General features: G+C 32.1%; 2 protein-coding genes across 3 annotated transcripts in view; one reads left to right on the top strand and one right to left on the bottom strand.

The window, feature by feature from the left end:
• LOC145304891 (CD63 antigen-like) overlaps window positions 1-21,285 on the bottom strand; it is a 68,958-nt gene that overhangs the window by 45,063 nt on the left and 2,610 nt on the right. For both annotated transcript variants that reach the window (XM_080146727.1, XM_080146717.1), the window contains exons 2-5: window positions 16,314-16,371; window positions 15,871-15,969; window positions 7,622-7,698; window positions 1,696-1,815 (exon numbers count right to left, since the gene is read on the bottom strand). In XM_080146727.1, the coding sequence (XP_080002853.1) occupies window positions 1,696-1,815; window positions 7,622-7,698; window positions 15,871-15,969; window positions 16,314-16,371 (354 nt within the window). The remainder of the gene's footprint in view (window positions 1-1,695; window positions 1,816-7,621; window positions 7,699-15,870; window positions 15,970-16,313; window positions 16,372-21,285) is intronic.
• Window positions 11,884-15,104, top strand: LOC145304603 (uncharacterized). Its single transcript, XM_080146559.1, has 3 exons — window positions 11,884-12,012; window positions 13,609-13,987; window positions 14,107-15,104. The coding sequence occupies exons 2-3, from the start codon at window positions 13,648-13,650 to the stop codon at window positions 15,054-15,056; spliced, it is 1,290 nt and encodes a 429-aa protein (XP_080002685.1). The 5' UTR covers window positions 11,884-12,012; window positions 13,609-13,647; the 3' UTR covers window positions 15,057-15,104.

The following is a 21,285-nucleotide window of genomic DNA, read 5'->3' as shown; positions in this document are numbered from 1 at the left end:
TGCTTTTTTAGTAACAAGGCTTTTCTGTCTTTTGGTTTTGTAATCTTGAAAGATTGATTTGCACTCCTTTACATTGATGATTTGTATAGGTCTGAATATTTTAAAACTACTTTGGGTATTGGTAATGGTATCTCCACCATTCAAAGAGAAATCGCCATAGAAAAAAGTTTCAGTATCCCCTCCCCAACCCCACTTTAAAAAGTTTAAAACTCAAATTTGAAATTTGAAATATATGGTCGACTACCTACTACTTCCCGCCCCACCCCCCCCCCCCCCACAAAAAAAATCGAAGAAACATAGATATGAAGTTTGAATTGTACATGTACTGTATAGTGGCTGCGCATCTGAACAGTGAGCAATTAAGATAAAAGTTTAATTACTTGAACCAAGTCATAAAAAATGTGCACAGAGAAAATTTAAAGGATTAGCTTAAGTGTCAGGTTTAGGAATGCAGGGATTGGTTATTGGAAGATAATTTGACCACTCTTTGTAAATATTAGCGTCTAAGACCCTCATTTTTTTTTGGGGGGGGGGGGGGGGAACGAAGTTTTTACGGTGTCGATTTATTTTTGTAAGGTTTAGGCACTCTCCCAAAAATAATTATGAAAAAAACTACTACCCCTATTTTCAATTCATTTAAAATAAAAGGTTTTCGGCAGATACTTTGAACTATCTTTAAAAGTATACCTTACTTTAAAGATTACTTTGAATATATTAATGTATTTCAATGTTTTTTATCATAAACACAATACACTTTACTTTTTACAAAATTGGGAAAATATTAATATTTTATACGTTCTCTGAAAATTTAAGTGTTTTTAAAACCCCATGAATTAAAACCCATTCTAATAGCTAAATTCATTTCATGGAAATTCTATGTATACTTTTAAATGTTACACCAGATTTTCATGTACTCTGATACAGTGATGCTAGCTACTGGCTAAAATCAATACACCAAATCCACACCCTTTACCCTATCCCCGAATGAATTGACCACTTAATGAGGTATATATAAGCAAGCTAAATGGACAACAAATTTTCAACTGTCAATATATCCACATATATCCTATATCCATTACCCTGACTAACAGTTTATATTTTCTTAATTTTTGGCTGTTTTACAAGAGCATACAAATTCTCTTATAAAGTACGCGAAAGCGTAGAATTGAAAATACAAATAATATTCATACATAAAAACTTTTCCAAACTTTTGAAACAAAGAGACTAAAAACAAATCACAGAAAATAATGGATTTGATAGGAATATTTTATGAGGATCAATATTATGAAATTCATGATTTAATGTTATATAAATAAAAGGTGTTCAACCGCAGAAAGTCGTACGTTGCTTAAATTTCGTGAAGAACAATCTAGCCAAGCTATTGGGTAGAAATTGTACACATTTGAATATGAAAAACAGTATAGTTATCATTTCTTTCCGATGAAAAGTCGACTTTAAACGGTTGATTTGACAAAACCAATAGATCAATTAGTTTCAAAAGATTAAAAATTTCGTCGAGATTTACACTTGAAAAAAAAAGTTGGTGGTTTCCTTTGAAGTACCTTGTCGAGATTAGATTCCCCTACATAAAGGTTGGCTAGTTTTTCATAGGTTAAGTCATATTGGGTACAGAGTATGATAAATACTACGCTTCCAGTGAAGGCAACAAGCAACTTGACAAAACAATTGACTTACTGTTCAGCTTGAATGCCACAATCTGGGTAGTACACAGTACAGCAGCTATCAGGATAGGCTCGGATATAACCTTCCCAGTCCTTGTATCCACTGTTACCACGTCCTCCACAACATTTATACCTGGATATACATAGATAGATAGATATAAAGGTATATAGTACAACAGCTATCAGGATAGGCTCGGATATATCCTTCCCAGTCCTTGTACCCACTGTTACCACGTCCTCCACAACATTTATACCTGGATATACATAGATAGATAGGTATGTAGATAGATAGATAGATATATATATAGATAGATAGATAGATAGATAGATAGATAGATAGATAGATAGATAGATAGATAGATAGATAGATAGATAGATAGATAGATAGATAGATAGATAGATAGATAGATAGATAGATAGATAGATAGATAGATAGATAGATAGATAGATAGATAGATAGATAGATAGATAGATAGATAGATAGATAGATAGATAGATAGATAGATAGATAGATAGATAGATAGATAGATAGATAGATAGATAGATAGATAGATAGATAGATAGATAGATAGATAGATAGATAGATAGATAGATAGATAGATAGATAGATAGATAGATAGATAGATAGATAGATAGATAGATAGATAGATAGATAGATAGATAGATAGATAGATAGATAGATAGATAGATAGATAGATAGATAGATAGATAGATAGATAGATAGATAGATAGATAGATAGATAGATAGATAGATAGATAGATAGATAGATAGATAGATAGATAGATAGATAGATAGATAGATAGATAGATAGATAGATAGATAGATAGATAGATAGATAGATAGATAGATAGATAGATAGATAGATAGATATATAGATAGATAGATAGATAGATAGATAGATAGATAGATAGATAGATAGATAGATAGATAGATAGATAGATAGATAGATAGATAGATAGATAGATAGATAGATAGATAGATAGATAGATAGATAGATAGATAGATAGATAGATAGATAGATAGATAGATAGATAGATAGATAGATAGATAGATAGATAGATATATAGATAGATAGATAGATAGATAGATAGATAGATAGATAGATAGATAGATAGATAGATAGATAGATAGATAGATAGATAGATAGATAGATAGATAGATAGATAGATAGATAGATAGATAGATAGATAGATAGATAGATAGATAGATAGATAGATAGATAGATAGATAGATAGATAGATAGATAGATAGATAGATAGATAGATAGATAGATAGATAGATAGATAGATAGATAGATAGATAGATAGATAGATAGATAGATAGATAGATAGATAGATAGATAGATAGATAGATAGATAGATAGATAGATAGATAGATAGATAGATAGATAGATAGATAGATAGATAGATAGATAGATAGATAGATAGATAGATAGATAGATAGATAGATAGATAGATAGATAGATAGATAGATAGATAGATAGATAGATAGATAGATAGATAGATAGATAGATAGATAGATAGATAGATAGATAGATAGATAGATAGATAGATAGATAGATAGATAGATAGATAGATAGATAGATAGATAGATAGATAGATAGATAGATAGATAGATAGATAGATAGATAGATAGATAGATAGATAGATAGATAAATAGATAGATAGATAGATAGATAGATAGATAGATAGATAGATAGATAGATAGATAGATAGATAGATAGATAGATAGATAGATAGATAAATAGATAGATAGATAGATAGATAGATAGATATAGATAGATAGATAGATGAATCGATAGATAGAGAAATAGATAGATAGATAGAGAAATAGTACATCAATTGAAATCCGAAATGCATAAATAGAAAGTGTTCTAAAGATAAAAAAGATGTTTTCAATCCTGAAAACAAGAATTAGTACGTCCAAAAGAAACAATACTGAAATATAAAACGGAAAGTTGTAAATAAAGGAAGTAATAGTTATTTCTCGCATCGTATTATAAACGGCTTTCCGCGGATATAGAATGTACAATTATAAGATTAAAACTAGTTTTTTTAGCCCCGAGGTGCCGGAGGCACCGACTAAAAAAACTGGTTTTAATCTTATGATTGTACATTTTTATATTCGTAGAAAACTGGATATAATACGATGCTAGGCATAGTTTTTTCGTATGGATGAGAACCGGTTAATATCCACCGGATTCGAATGAATACGAGAAAACAAATTGTCAATATAATTTAGAAGTTATACACTTAGAAACTAACAGACTGAAAAACAAATCTTGTAGAGTTGCTTTGCTACTTTAAGAAATTCTCAGGAATCTTCTGGGATAAGAAAATTAAAGTTCCCGCGAATGAGATAAGGTTTTATTGACTTAAGAGATAATACAATGGACGATAATTTAATGAACGTTTCAAATTTGAGTACTCTCTAGATTATAATTATTGGTTGAAAAAATTCTACATTAAAACCAACCAATCAAAATTCATTAAAAGTCCTCAAAGTTTTTAAGCCAACTAACTTCATGGTTATTTAACTTTGGGTACTAGTGTCCCCTCCCTGGCTGTTAAATCTGCTAGGAATGATGAACTCAAATTTAGTTTCCGAAAGTGTACCTAGCGTCCGCGTCCTATCTCGAAATTTGCTATTAGCTAAAAAAGCTTCAAACTTTCAAAAAAAATTTAAATTTTAAACATTAAAATTTTGAATGTATAATGTATAAATCGCTTTGTTTTCACAAATTTCCGGAGTAGCTGAAAAAAGGGTCTGCAATAATTGGGTTATCTGCTGTGCACAAACTAGGGCTATCTAATAGGAAATCCATTTGGAGCTGATCCTAGGAATCTAATTTATGTTATTTCATGTGTATAGCGAATCAAAGATCTAAAAAAGTAAGGAATGGATAACATCAAGGAGGAAGAGGATATTGGACTGATTATTTCACTAGTCCCCAAGGTTTTATAATAACGTTTTCTTAATCGTTGTCTAAACAACATTGGGGACTTTTATGGAATTGGTTGGTTCAAAAAGTATTTCAGGACTTTTATTGGTTGGTTCATTAAGTTCAGTACTCAAACGTTTCAACCAATAAATTAATCTACAAAAGAGATTATATTGTATAGTATAATTAGTAATGAAAATTAATTTATCAGCCACTGTCTTATCCCTTTTGATCCCTGGATAAAAACATTGAAAGGAAAATATTTATTGGTTTTAAAATGCTTTTCAATAGGCCTCTTTTTAACCCATTAGTGCCGAGCGCCACTTTTATGGGCCGATCGAGCTGTAAGTTTCAGGGAAGCTTTATAATGGTCAAAACGGAATTCGTATTTTTTTGTTTTGCTCTAGTGGCGTGCACAGGAAAGTTGCAAAAAAAACCCGGTTCGGCTTGGCCATAAATACCAACCAGGCATTAACACCCGTTTTTGGTGCTTTCCCCCAGTTTTAAAACCCGGTTGACCTGTATAAACCCGGTTATTTTGACCAAAAATCGAAAAATGTAATTTTTGAACGCCAAAAGTGAGATGAACACTTTTTAGAACTTTGATACGATCCGTAATTGAAAACTACACAACCTCATGTAATCTAAAGAGCTACAAGTATAATACGAAGCGATTTATTTCAAATTTAGTGTTTCGGCTATAGGTGCCGCCGTTTTCGGGTAAAAAAACCCGTTGCTCGAAGTTTTAAAAGACACACACTACAAAAAAAGAACATATAAAATTTGGGTGTTACATATCAGAAAACGAGCATAAAACTATTGGGTGACACCTATAGAGATTACTAGGGTTATTAGGGTGGCTCAAACCCTTACTAATGACGTAAACTGTTATTTTTATTGGTTGAAAAGTTAAAACCGGGTAATAAAAACCGAAACCGAGCCGGGTTTTAAAATTTTCGGGTATTTATGGCCAAGCCGAACCGGGTCATAATAGGGCGTAAAAAAACGATAAAAAAATCATATAAAAAATTATAATTTGAATAAAACGAATTCACAAATAGATGTACTTGTCAATAAACATTAGATTTCAAAAAAAAATCAGCGACTTTACTATAAAAACAAAAAAGTTAAAGGGGTATTTTGAATTTTCATGATTTTCAAATTTTGTTGAGCTATACCAGCAAACGGAAGTAAGCTAAACTGCCTGCTCCAGGGGGAAATGAAAGTCAGGGTAGTAGAGGGGGGATTCATTCTGAGAATGATGCAATTATGAAGCCGGAAACCGGTTTTTTTTTCATTTTTCGGAACCGGGTTTTGATGCCCGGTTCGGCACTAATGGGTTAAGATAACTAGGACAATTATGTCCAGGGAATGAAATTTTAGCTTTCTAGGGTGTTTCTAAAAACTTTGTTTTAAGAAGGGATGAAGGGAACATTGAAATAATACTGGTACCCAAAGTTTTACGCCACTCTATTTCATTCGTTGGCTTAAAAACTACAGGTATTTTTTTTATTGAATTTGATATGGTTCCAATTTAATAGTATCCTAACTTTTAATGAGAAGTTCTTTATCATTATTGGAAATGTATATTGTATATTAAGGGGGGGGGGGGGGGGGGCGTAATGACATCTAAACTTAAACAGTGAGCAAAATGGTCTAAATATTGAGCTAGATTCTTGAAACTTGGTACATAAGCCTAGTCCTTTTATTGCTTGGTTCTAAATAATTCTATTCCACAGGGTTTCTTTACCATTATTCGTAGTGTGCATATCAATTTATCGTCCATTGTCTTATCCCTTAAGATCCCTGGTTCTGCAGAAACTAAACGAGGATCACCCCAACCCTAATGCATCACTAAGGGGCGAAAGTAAATTGTACATGGATATTATGACAGGGAAAAATTGTGGCCAATTTAGGTTGCTACCATGCACATCATTTATTGTTCAGTTCGTTTATCCAGTAGGAGAGAGGGGATAGAGTAAAGGGGGTGGACGGAGGGGAACTTGATTTTAGCCAGCAACAAGTTTCACTTTATTAGAGTACATGATAATGTGGTGTAAGATCCGAGTAATGATAAATCCATTCTAGGCCAATGATAAACCAAAAGGAAATTGACAAAGAATTTTAGTATTTGCAATAAAAGTTTTATTTGCAAATCTAAGAAGAATTTTCTTTATTTGTATTCTTTTTACAATGTGTGCATAGTTTTTTTTTTATATATACAAGTTACATTTAAAAATAGATTGATAGAAAAATTCATAAAATTCTTGGTATATATTTATATAGAATGAATAAATAAATATACAGGCAATCTAATCTTTCAATAAGAAGGGATAAGACAATAATTGATAAACATCTCCAATGAAAGTTTAAAGCCAAGGAATAGGATAACGTGGTTATAAAACTTTGAGTACAAGTGTATTTTTTCACAGTTCAAAGTTTTCCCCCTCCCTCCTTATGGGTGTAAAGAAAATGGTCGTCGGAGTAATCAATAAATAGATGATAAGTAGATGTATTGCTACGTAAAATGAGTATTCTATTATAAAAACCGATTAAGTTATCTTTCTTTCAGGCAAGCTTCACATGATGGTTTTAGGCTATTCTATTTTCAGATTTAAGTCTTTGGATGGTTTTAAGATGTTTGTATATCTCCTCTTTTTCTGCCTTTTCAGGATGCTGTCTAAAATGGTGCAAAAAATGGGGACAAATTTCAAATTGATTTGACGGGGCTGTTTATTTACGTCACAAGTGAGGGGAAAGAAAAGGGAAGGAGGAAAGAAACCCCCTAGAAAAGAGATGGCGGTATGACGTCACACGCCAAAACAATTTGAAATTTGTCCCCATTTTTTGCACCATTTTAGACAGCATCCCTTTTCAGATACAGAGACCCTAATAAGGAGTTAGATTTCCTGGTGTAAAAAAGGAAGCTTTAGAAAAATGGGTACAAAAAACAGTTTTACCCAAATAACTAGTTATAAAAATAGATGGATAACTTACCCAGACTGAAGAGTATCCCAAGTGCTCATGAGACCAGAATTATTAGAGGCCTTCTCCAGTTCGTCAAATACATTTACCTAAATAAGAAATTGTTATTTTCATACTAATCTAAAAATATATTTAACTGCCATCTGTCTGTTTTTCATTTTAATGCAAAGGAATATTTCAGCTATACTCAAAAAACGCATAATTAATGTTTTTTTAAGGCATTATTTGAAGGACCAAATATTTCATCTAAAGATTTAAAAGTTCTTTCCCTCTAAATGCCCTCACATTTGGACAAAATTTGAAAATAAAGAAAGGGGGGAGGGGGTTTGTATTATTTCTTTATGCATAACCTATTCAGTTCGCCCTAACGTGCGGGACCTATTCCTCCGGTACCTTAACTCTAAGGAGCTACCCTTTACCCTGTATGACCTAACCTAAAGTAAAACAATAAAACACGGAATCTACCCCTACTCCTACCATCAGAAAGTATAAATATTTCTAAGAGAGATAAAAATGCTCAACCTCCCAACTATATTAAGTTTGTGTAATGGTTTACATCAAATGTTTTGCACCAGTTTTCATATGACATATAAACAAAAGGTGGTTTCCTCATATATAAATATAATACAATCACACTAAGATTCAGGTCTGGAAAGTCTAATACTTTGGTGTAATTTTAAATCATTTAAAACTTTAGGGACGGCTAAGTGCGGTGGACAGATAATACCACATAATGGCATCATAAATACATGGCTATTTATATGGATAGTTAATTTAGGGGGCCGGGGGAGGGAGAGTCGACCCTCTGATTACATTTTTTTTTTTTTGGGGGGTGGAGGGGAGTATTTTTTTTCTAGAGACCCTCCCCATAGTAGTTATTAACTTTCCCTGAACCTATAAAGATAAAAAAAAAATAAAGTTCCTAAATTTTTTGATAAAATTAAGCTATGAATATGATACTAAATATGATACTACTTTGGGTGTAATTTACTGTGTAATTTTCTTCTCCCTCCCTAATATCATACAACTTCCAAATAATATATCTAAAGTATAGATGTATATTAACAACAACTACATCCCTTCATTTTTCAACGACCTTCTTCGTCTGCATCTAAATTATTTTCTGCTACTTGGCTGTGTTAATATAAGCGACACCATTGGTTGGTTTTCATTGACCAAATAGAAAGGTTGCACAAGGTGGTTGCGATGGGAAAATACAGTTATTTAACCCTTTCTCCTTCTCTTCTTTTACTCTAATTTCCCAATAACTCTAATAAAAAAAATTTGTCCATCTTTATTTACAGCCTTGATAAATAAAACAAAGATGTAAGAAACGACCATTATCTAGTACCAAAAAATTCCTAAAAGCAAGAAATAGCTGCTTCTGCATTAATGTAAAATAATAGAGGGGGAACGGGTTAAATAACTGTATGTCCCAACTCCGTAGACCATGTGTGACGCCTTTTAGCTGGGTCTTTGAATATTAGCCAATAGCGTCGCAAAATCAACACAGCAAAGTAGCTACAAAAGAGCAGAAAGCAATTTGGTAGCAGACAGAAAAGGTCGCAAAATTTATATTTCATTTTTGTGAGGAGGGGGGGGGGGGAGGAGCGGGGAGTCATATTTCGATTCTATTCACAAAAATCTATGACTAAAACTGACAAATTTAGTTCTAAACGACTAATAGAAAGAAAATATGTATTTCTCGGTTTTCCCAAAAGTGCAAACTAGCTTTATTTCATTATTTTCAGAAATATTACGATTTAATATCAAATACATTACATATTAAATTTCATACTTCACAATAATTGCTTAGCTTTCTAAGCTAGCACAGCAGATTATCATTTTCATGAAATTTATACTAAAAGTCAAGTCATCAAAAAAAATTTATTTCTTCTGTTAAAGTGATTAATAGTGAGTTATAGAGCAGATGTGCAAGGTCATAAAAAAAGGGAAAATAGGAAAGATAACCGAATCAAAAAAGACAGACGGACCAAGAAAGTTGTATACTGAATGCTTTTTGGAAAGGATTATCTAAATAAAAAAAATATTTGATGGTAACCGCTAGAATTATTTATTTGATTCCCCAGAAAGCTGAAGATAGTAATTTATCGCATCGTATTATAGACAGCTTTCCGCGGATATCTAAATTAAAAATTATAAAATTAAAACCAGTTTTATTAGCCCCGAGGTGCCGAAGTTCCTGGCCAACTAACTGGTATTAGTTTTATGATTTTTATTTTAATATTTGTGAAAAATTACTAGCAATACAATGCTATACATGGTTTTCAGAATTGAAAAAGAATCTTAACAAATACAATTTTTCGCCATTTATGTACAATAAAAATGTATCTTGGCTGATGTTTATATTTTAACTTCACAAAATAAATACATGCAGAGTAAAGATGTTATGTAATTGTAAAATAATTATAAAGAAGGTAAACATACATATATAAGAGAACATTAAATGAAAGAAAAGGCTTTAACTTAAGAAAAATGTAATAGATATTGCATTAAAAAATATGATTAATCTCTCAATTAGAATAATAATGACTGTTTGATGATATTTTCTGTATGTATGTTTTCTATAATAAGATAGAAATATGTACAACTGTTCACTATTTTATAAACTTATTTGTGTCATATGTTTAGATTTATTGTGTTTTATTCTAAGACTGTTTAAATCTGTATACATATATTAGAGCTGGAAATTTGAAAACAAATTTCCCCCCTAAAATTAATAAAAGTTTTTTTTTCCGAAGAAGGAAGCGTTATGAAATTCAGCATGAATGCATTCTCTTTTTTTAATTTTTAACAATATTTCCAGTATGGCTTCCAAACTGATTTAATATCCGCTGGATTAGGACTGGTTCTTAGCCATATTGAAAAATTATGAATAGCATGGTACCACAAACAATTTTCCACAAATATAAAAATAAATTAATATTCAAAAAAACAATCCTTCAGCTTTTTTTCATTTTATTTCAAAATTTAAGAGGGGATAGGTCCGTGTTAGGTTGGCATTTTTGGGGAAAGCACCTGTTTTCAACTTTAAGTCTGTATTATATCAAACATGTTTCCCATATGTTTAAAAGAAGGAGATTTCATTAATTTAAATATATTAGTGCTCCATAAAATATCTATAACACAAATTTTCTGCGTTTTATAACTTAAAAGTACTATGGAAATTTATGACTTATTTATTACCTTAAAAAAAAATAAACTTAGCGCATTTTTTATTTCTTCCTTATCAGTAATTTCATAAGAATTTGAAAAATTGAAAAATTAAACATGTGATATAAACATTTTCAAGTTTAGTGCGAGAAGCTAAATTAAGTTAGGGTCTGTTCGTCTTTCCGAGGCATCTTGTATCGGATAGATTTAACATTAATAAAATCAAATAAAAAAACTTCCACATGAGCCCTGTATTTTGTGATTGGGGACATTGGGTTTTTATTACCTTTATCCCTAAAGTTTTATAATAACGCTTTCTTATTTGGTGGCTTAACAACTTTGGGGACTTTTATTAAATTGTGATTGTTTAGTCAATTAAGTTTAGTGTGCAAACGCTTCTACTAATAATTTTAATCTACAGAAGGGATAATTTTGTATATCATCATTAAGGATGTACATGTATTTATCGTCCGTTTTCTTATCGCTTCAGATCCCTGTATTTTGTATAATTTTGTCCTTGTTATTGAAGAGATAAGCTGTATTGTCGCAGTTTATTATTTATTGATCTTCTTAAAACTAGCTCAAATGGCCGAAAACTAAATTTAAGCAGTTTTCAACATAGAGTAGCTACTTTACACATCTTATATGTTGGTATTTTTTTTATAATAACAAAGAACTGATAAACCAGCGGTTTCCCTAAAAGTGCCTACTTGTTTTGAAATGAATTGGAACACGTAGATATTTTTTGTCGTTTAAGCAGGTTAAGCAAGGTTATATTGGGTACACGGCATATAGCGGCTCCTTATTTGAAGGGATATGAAAGTGCAGAAAAATAGCCTAAAACCATACCCAGACTCTTTTGTAAAATAAAATAGCCTCTAAAACTATCTCAGGACCTATAAGAAGTTTCACTATTAAGGAAAACCATATCAGTTCAGCGGTTAGCGAGATCCTTTGCTACATACAAAAAATCTTATTACTTCATATAATAGGATAAGCATTCGCTTGTAACAGCTTCCTAACATCTAATATTGAATATACTTGTTTGTTCATAATTTAGTTAAATCAGCACATATGATATTACACTGAATTTTGATATCAGTTGTACATAAGATTTTGAAAAGCAAACAGTAAAATGTGGAATCTGTTTTAATTTATGCTTGAGTTTTGCAGTTAAAGAGATAAGAGTGATTTATACTGATTAAGCATTTTAGTACACCTGGCTTGAGGCAAGTACAGGATTAATTGACAAACACATATGTTCAAACTACAAAGTGGGTCGGGGGATTGCAAATAGAATGGGGGGTGCATATGTGGTATGTTAAAAATCTGTATTTGAACATATTGGGCAAAAATAGATTTACAAGCCCCATTTTTCAGGGGGTAAACAAACACCCACAAAAAATTTCATCAATAGGGTAAAAATATTTGAGTACAAGATTTGCTACATCTTAGCTCCAATAAAATATCAACTAAAGTGTTTTTTACATATTATTGAATTTTTTTAAGCATTGCAAAATAAAGATTGAAGGTCTTTGTAAAGCTACTCTTTATGTAACAAATGTTGGTCTGGTTTTATCCTTTACTTATAACTATATAAATTAAAGGACGCCTGCAAGAAATAACACGCTTTAACTGCTGAAAGACTGCCACAAGTAGACCCAATACCCCAAATTTAAAGCCTTCAGCTTCAATAACAAAAAAGTTCTAGGCATTTCAAAATAGCATTTTATGTACAATGAAATTTTTGAAAGATTTTCAATGCTCATAAAAGAAAAAACAATATTAAATAACATCGCCTAGACATAAAATTATATATAACCTTATCTTTGTCAAAAACTTAGATTGCCGGTAACTGATTACATTTTTACAATAAAAACACCACATTTCATAGTCAAAATCTATGAAAAAAAATCGATTTAAATTGCATTTTTAAACGAAAATCATAGCAGAAACAAAGGGTGAAACTAATACAATCTCAGCTGTGATTGGTTGTTAAGCTGATTCAGCCTTCTGATTGGCTACAGTACACTCGGTACAACACAAGTTAAACTTAATTTTTTTAATGATTTTGACTAAAATGGGTATTTTTATTGTAAAAATATAATTAGTTACTGGAAACCTAAATTTATGACAAAATAAATTTATAATTTTGTTTTTAGGCTACGTAGTTTAATTTCAAAGTTTTCAAGTTTTTTGTTATAGAAGCTGAAGGCTTCAAATTTGGGGTATTTGGTCTACTCGTGGCAGTCTTTCAGCCGTTAAAGCGTGGTATTTCTTGCAGGCTTCCTTTAATGCTAAATGAGATCTTTCCCCATTCTGTAACTTATTTACAAGAAAAAAATAAGAAAAATTACCTCCTTAAAGTTGTATGTTAAAAAAGTAAATAAAAAACAACTGTAATATTCTTTTCAAATCACTAATCAAATATTAAGATTAAGGAAGAAAATACGAATAATTTAGTCATCTTATCTATTTGGGGGGTTTGTATTTTTGGTAATTTCCTCTTAGAAATATTTTTTTCAATTTTGAAAATTTTTATACAGAACCACCCCCCCCCCCCCCACCCTTGACAGAATTATGAACTCTATCCACAGCATTCGGCATCCTTGTCTGCCTAGCCGCAGCGCTCAGCCCCCTTGCCTGCCTAGCCGCAGCGCTCAGCCCCCTTGCCTGCCTAGCCGCAGCTCTCGGCTCCCTAGCCTAAAACCTAACCTAACCTATAATAGTTGTTCTGTCAGGGGGAGGGGGGGAGAGGGGTGTGGGTATAAAAATTTTCAAAATTGAAAAAAATATTTTTTTATTTATTCTGTACTTTTGACCAGATATGATTTACAACAATATTCTATAAAACTGGCCTAGAAATGCTAAAAGGCAGACCAGTGCGGTGGTGGGAAAGCCAAAGTAACTTACTAGAAGAACCACTCAACCTCTGTAATGATCAACCAGTTAACTTGTGTAAATCTGATGCCAATGTAGTTAAACCTCGTGAAAATGCTATCGCTGAAAATAATAAAGACTGTGATAAAACTCCAAAAGATAGTATGGATGCCCTTGACTTGACAATACAAAATGTTGATCAGAAAAGAATCAAAATATCTTATGTTGATAATGGTAAAAAGGTGGCTACTGATCTAGCTAGTCTTAGTAAACCAATAGTTTCAAGTAATGGGATAACACTTCCTCACAGACATAACTTAGGAGGTGAGAAATAAAGTATCATCTATTAAAATCTTTAAAACTTCTATTTCAAATGTTTAAATTAAAATATAAAAATAATTTGGCTAATTTTTTCTTTGCATAACAAATCATTAATTTTGTAGGTATAAGTAATGCAGCTCCTCCAATTCAAGCTAACACTTCTTCTCATTATCATCCAGTAGAAAGAGATCAAACTAAACCCGTTAATGGAAGTACTCCAACTAATTTGGAATCTAGAAAACCTCTTAGTTTTTTAGCTTCTAGTCATGTCAACACTACTCAAGCTAAACCAGTTGTTTGCATTGCTCCCAGGGGATACACAGGACCCAGTAATTTACAGGTCAATGGTGGTAGTAATGTTTCAAATTCAAACAGAGGACAAAGTGATTCAAAACCTCAACAAGGTTTCACAAGCTTTGGTGGACCTGGCAGTACACCAGGAAAACCTGGATTCAGTTTTGGAGGAAATGGTAGTTCACATACTCTTAGTGGACTACTAAACTCAAATTCAGTAGCTAGAAGTAGTAATTCATTTGTCAATGGTAACTCATATCAAGATCAAGAACCTAAATTTGCATTTGGACGGTACAGTAGATCAACTGCTTTAGAGGGTTTAACAAGCAATTGTAGAACTGATACTTCTAACCAGTTTACAAGACCAATTAATAAATCTGTTCCAAGTCAGTCTAATTATAATGTGTCTGGAAAACTCCAAGATGGAATTCAGGAGGTAGTCCCTCCAACTGTTAAAAATTTAGATAAGGATGATCATGACAAACATGCTGCTGAAAAACAAAGAAGAGATAATCTAAAAGCATTTCGGGAACAAGTGGAAGAAGATAATATAAAGTTGAGGAGAGGAACCTCACTCAGCACAGACGAAATTAAACAGTTAGAAAAAATTAAACTAAAACTAGAGGCTGATAATGCAAGGCTAAAACTGTCTAAACACAGAGAAGAAGAAAAAGGGAGAGAATTTAAATCTTTTCTTCAAGATCAAATTAAAAATGGAGGAATACATGTGCAGACAGGATTTGTAGACTCATATAAGTTGTTTAAGAAAAATGGATAGAATATTATTTATTTTATAATTTAGAAATATATGTAAATAGATATTGAAGTATTTGGTTTTTTTGTTCAACTTTCAACTACATTAATTTTTAAAATATTATTGTCACCTTACCTATTTAAAGAATGTAAAAGGATTTAAACTATAGTTTGATAAATGTAATTTATAGTACGATCATAATCCTAAAATTTTATTAAATGAAACAAAAATTATGAATATACATATTAACATCTTAATAATACACCTTAAAATAACAGAGAAAACCTGATTTACATTCAGGCAAAGAGTACAATAGGCATGTTTGGGCTAAGCAAAGCATGTTTTAATGCCCACTTTGTCACTCCGTCTGTCCGTCAGTCCATCCGTAACAGTGCAGTTTATGGGATTATTTATTTTCTCAGTCACTTTTCAAGAAAGAGTGCATTTTCACTTAGGGAAGTTCCACTTATCATTGGTACGTTGGTCTGTCTGCCATGGTGCATAAGACGTAAATTCATGATTTTCTATATTTTTCTCTCATAATTTTGTATATTTTTATCACCACTGAACATCTGTTTAATAACTCACTTACATTAGTACATTCATCCATAATTTTATTCGCTACTGATGGATGTTGTAATCATTGATTGTAATCGTTATTTTTCGCATCGTATTATAGACAGCATTCTGCGGATATAAAAATGAAAATTGAAAACCCAAGCTTAAAAAACTGGTATCAGTTTAATGAAAGTTGTTTTAATATTCGAGGAAAGCTATAAAAAAGACGATGGCATATGTATATAATTATATTCAGCGGTTTGAGAAAAAAATTTCCTACCTTGTTGAGGTCATTCTCAATGCTGGACCTGAGGAGGAAAGCGAGCACCACAGCTATAAACTGGACAATCAATACTATGATTGTAATCATACCAAAGATCTTAAACATTCCATTTTATCATCGTTTTTTACAAGGATCCTTAGGAATAAGACGTTGAACAGTTAATAAAAATACATACCAAACTATGATAAACTAAATTATCCCTTCTGTAGGTTGAAAATTTTAGACACCACTAATTTTTAACCAATCAATTAGAGTTTAATAAAAGTACCTAACATTTTGAGCCATCCAATAAGATAACATGGTTATAAAACTTTGAGTACTATTTTACTTCACAGTATAAAAGTCCTCTCTTGGTAATTTAGTACAGGGTAAAACAATAAAAAAGATAATTTATCAACAAATTAAAAACAATACTAATTGATGATGAAAATAATGCCTGCCTTGTATATTTTTGGTTCTGTTTTATACATAACACTCGTACAGAACACACAAAACACTGTTTTTTTTTACTTTATACATTATTAGGTTCTTTCTGTTTTATTTTTTCTTAACCCCTTACAGTCGGGCCCCTTGCCGCACCTTAATCAGTCGGGGGGGGGGGGGCGTTCAACGCCCCCCCAAATTATCTCAGTTCCTATTAGAGCTAGAGGGCTAAAAAATTTTGTGCAAGTCCCCTGTGTTATGATGAATTTCCGACCTTAAGTAAGTCAAAGTCAATTTTCGCTTCCTTCACCCATTTATTTAACAACCTTTGTTTTTAGGTCCTTTTTTACTTAAAAATTTCAAACGGCTGTAATTTTTTTATTTTTGAGGCTAGAAGTAATTTTTTTTTGCAGAAAATGTTTATCTTTATGTAAATTTTATATTTTAAATATCAAATATAAATTTCTGCGGCCGCAGCTGTACTTGGCAGCTGCCAGCCGCCGCAGTCGGCGGTCGGCGGGAAAACGGCGGTGGATCTTTATGAAATTTTAATACCTTATGTAGACATATCAGAAAAGCTTAAGTTTAAAACTTGAAGTCTCTAAGTCAAAAATTGCGGTCACAGGAGCCTTTTAAAGATTTCTGGAGACCTGGAGGATCAGGACCTGCAGGATCATACCTGGAACCTGAAATTGACTTAAACACCTGTATTAAATATGAGGATGTACTACTAGAGGATATTTTAATATTTTGGTAAAATAAAATGCTATGTTGAAGTCAAAAAATATTTTTGCTCTTTACCTGGATGACCCTGCCAGGTTTGCTGGCATCCTGTGCCCGCCAGGATGGAGATATTCAAAAAATTCCAACTCTCAGTTATGTGTCATAACCACACTTAAAAAGTCAAGCAGTTTGGGCTCTTTATCTTTCACACACAGAAAATGAGATAGAAAAAACCGGATGGGGGGGCGTTCAACGCGCCCCCCCCCCCCCGACCGTTAAGGGTTAAGGTTATTGTTATAATGAACGTTCGGCAACGAATTGTCTGTAGGGGCTATAACTCTGCGCAGCTACCCAAAATAACCTACCCTAGAAAAAATTACATTCCCATTCCTAATGTATTTCAAAATAAAGTGTGTGTGTGTGTGGGAGGGGGCCGGGGGGGGATTTTTAGTGCTTAACTTGGCACTTTGAGGCAATACATCTAAATACAGTGTGTTTTTTTTATGAGCACTTTTTTGAAAGCAATTTTACCCCACTTATAGTTATCAGAATTTAATGATTAATGGCTTATTTTCTTCGTTTTTTAAGGGAAATTATGAAACAACAAAAACAATTACAGTTTTTGTTGAAAAAGTACAGTAAAGTTGAAAATTAAAAACTTAGGTGTCAACATATAAAAATGGTTTTAGCGCATTTTCTTAAAAAAATGGATTTTCTTTAGTCGACTTTGGGGGGCCAGTACTCCCTCCCTGGTTGAGATATGACCTTCAAACTTTGATATGTACTAGTACATGTCCCTAATAGTATCTGTATACAATTTTAGCTCTATATCTCAACTTTGAAGTGTTTAGCAGCCATTCTTGCAAAAGGTTGATTATTTGAGCATAAGAAAAAAGCGCTAAAACCATTTTTAGATGTTGACACCTAAGTTTTTAATTTTCAACTTTACTGTACTTTTTCAACAAAAACTGTAATTTTTTTTGTTGTTTCATAATTTCCCTTAAAATACGAAGAAAATAAGCCATTAATCATTAAATTCTGATAACTATAAGTGGGGTAAAATTGCTTTCAAAAAAGTGCTCATAAAAAAAACACACTGTATATATCGGCTAAATAACAGCTATATAAGTAATTTTAGGTATATTACAGCTAACTTCCGGCCTCTGATTAGCTGTATTGTAAAAACATATAAGCGTTAAAAGCCAGCTTGGTTCAAAGGCTGTCTAGATCGAAGGGGTATATAGAGAAATTTTAAAATAATTTATGCAAAATGCTAAAAGGATTAATTCTGTTTTAAAGTTTGCCTGTTTGCTACTTAAAAAGATTTGTTATGAAGGCTATAAAATCTAAAGGATCTACTGCAGTTCAAGGTATAATACTGCTGGTAAGCAATATTTCCAAAAACCTATGAATTTTAAAGGCTGCTAGCTGCCAAACGGCTGAACGTACAGATCATGCCCGCACACTGTTTTAACAACATAAGAAGGCCTACAAATAATCTGGAATAGTCATAAATCAATAATGCATAATTATCTTGCAGTGCAGAGAAATGCACGAAAAAGACCTATTTTACGAGATTTTTCTTCAGTAAAGCTTTCTTTGTGCATAATTGGATTTTAACTATTCCAGATTATTTGTAGGCCTTCTTATGCCGCTTTAAATGGTGTGCGGGTATGATCCGTACGTTCAGCCGTTTGGCAGCTAGCAGCCTTTAAAATTCATAGATTTTTGGAAATATTGCTTACCAGCAATATTTTACCGTGAACTGCAGTAGATCCAATCTAAAGATACCAAAAGATAGCTTCAAGTTCCTTCCTTTGTTTTGAATTAATATGGACCTCAAATCTGTGCTAAATATTTGTGCGATTATTATTGATCTCTTTATTTCAACTTATGGTAGGCTGGGATGAATTATTAACTAGGGTTACTGAAGATTCTTCTCTATTGCAAATAGAGCATCCATACCCCCACCCCATTATTTTAATTTTTAAAAAGAGGTAGGATAGTTTAGGGAAACATACTTTCTAGGTAGCCTATAGGGTTAGAAATCCTGCAAAGGCTAAACACTTTACCTTAAAGTCCCTATCGAGCATGAACCCCCTACCCCCCAACTCTTCGTTTTAAATAATATTAAAGTGGGGGACATTTTCCCAATGTCTAACATCTGCGGGGGCCTATACCTAGGTGTCCAGCTAGTACCTAATATAGCTTAATAACCTTACATGACCTAAAGTAAATCTATTTTAAACAAAAGGTGGTGGGGGTAAGAACTTGAGGAAATTCGTCTTAATCAGGGATAAGGGATAGGAAACCTGGCCATAAATTAGGTCTTGGCCTGGTTTTGAAAGGGATCATGCAACTTTTATCATTTGTCTAATTTAATGACCTTACTGGCGGACGGCTAATATTGGCTACCGCTCTAAACCAATAGTGTTCTGTGATTTGGGATTGTTTTGTATCAACCAATCACCAATTGGCGGAAATTTTAGAAACAGACAATTCTAGAAAAAAATAATGATTTGTCTGCTACGAAAAATAAATATAAATGGTGTTAGATCACATTAGTTTAATTATTAAATCTGCTTAGAGTTAAACATTAAAAAAGGGCCATATAGAAAAAACAAAAATAACGGGATTATTTTTTTGGAAAGAAGGTAGCTACATTTTCATTTGGTAGTTTATAAATTAGATGTTGTATTTTGAATTTTAAAAATTTAATATGGAATTGATACAACACCTTAACCCTAATATCTGTACAATACAACACAGTACAGATATATCATTACATAATAGTATCCAAAGAACTTGATAGAATGTTACCCAAGTGCATATTTATTTATTTATTTTGAATTTTAATTAGCAATGAAATTTTCAAATAAAATTTTTACTCATTAATAAAAATGCAAATAATACAAACTAAAATCTGTCTGAGGGAAACCCAAAGATAGCTTTCTGACAGTTCAAATTACCAAAGTAAAAGATAAAACAATTTTGGGAGAGAAAAAACTTCATTTTAACAAAAGCCATTAATATATAGGTTTATAAAAAGTTATGTTTTTTACTTTAAACTAGCTACCTGAATTTGATTCTATACTTTATCTACACACACACACACAGCTTTTTCATTAGCGTTTAGGACGAACCACTGCGCCATCCCAAAACTGGTTTATTGGGCCTAGGCTTGAAATAGGCCTGAAATAATATTTTCCTACGTTTCCCATTCCTTATCCCTGGTCTTAATTCTGTTTTAAAATAAAAGGTTTGCAAATGGTTCTCTTTCAAATTGAAGGGTTATGATGTGTAGGCATATTTAGGCTTACCATAATTTTAGTAAACAATATTTAATATGCATAAATCTTAAAATAATCAGGGATGGCAGGTTAGGTCAATAGATATAGTTAGAAAACATTCTAAAGTATATTGGGAAAAAGATTACCATTTACCGAGACATTTATCTAAATTGTGGGTTCACCAATAGTTTCTTCTCCCAAGAAGGGGGATGGGTTAAATACCACATTTGAACCTTGTAAAAAAAACATTGCTACAATTTTTTTTGTTTGGGGAAGGAGAAATTTTTTATGGGAGGGGGGCTGGGATTCACACACCCTCCAAAAAAATAGCACCAGCATAAATATTTCATTTTAAAGCAGAGCAGTTCATCGGTTTGCGAGGTATGAAACAGAAATCCTGATAATGTTGCAGAAAAGTTATACTAAAACAAGGACAGTAATTCTGATATTAGGCGTAGCTTCAATCACATAACACAATTGTACTAAAACTGTATACTTTAAATATTGTTGAAACATTCAGTACACTGTAATAGACATAAGTTTGAATGGCAAAAAGTCAATTAACGAATATTTGTGTGTGAGTGTGTGTTTGTAGTGGTATATACAGGTGTGTGCTAACAGGTCCAGCCATGAAAGTGCTTTAACATTATTTCAGACATACCGACAAACCCTACTAATAGATTATCTGCGCTACCGAAAGCAACCTTTATAATATTGATTGAATTTTTGTGATGTAATAGTTTAATATTTAAAAGTTTGAAATGAAATTAAAATATTAAATGTTGACATTTTAAACAAATTGAGTTAGTGTAATATCCTGAATTCTGGCAGAATAAACAATGAACAAGGATGACAACATCCATAAAAGGGAAGCACTGAAACTGTAGGACAAACGGACATTAACACTTATATAGTGTCAGAACTGAATAATCAGAATATAAATGTATAAGAGTTGAAGCAAAATTGTAAGTGTAAA

The sequence above is a fragment of the Acartia tonsa genome, chromosome 1 (genome assembly GCF_053477335.1).
Source record: "Acartia tonsa isolate MP-2025a chromosome 1, ASM5347733v1, whole genome shotgun sequence".
Lineage (NCBI taxonomy): Eukaryota > Metazoa > Arthropoda > Copepoda > Calanoida > Acartiidae > Acartia > Acartia tonsa.
The sequence above is the reverse complement of the archived record's forward strand: the minus strand, read 5'-3'. Positions and strand labels throughout refer to the sequence as shown.

Bases quoted from the DNA above. Each gene is read 5' to 3' on its own strand.
- LOC145304603 (XM_080146559.1), top strand. From the start codon at position 13,648: ATGCTAAAAGGCAGACCAGTGCGGTGGTGGGAAAGCCAAAGTAACTTA. The intron at 13,988-14,106 runs GTGAGAAATAAA...TTAATTTTGTAG, and splicing joins TCACAGACATAACTTAGGAG to GTATAAGTAATGCAGCTCCT.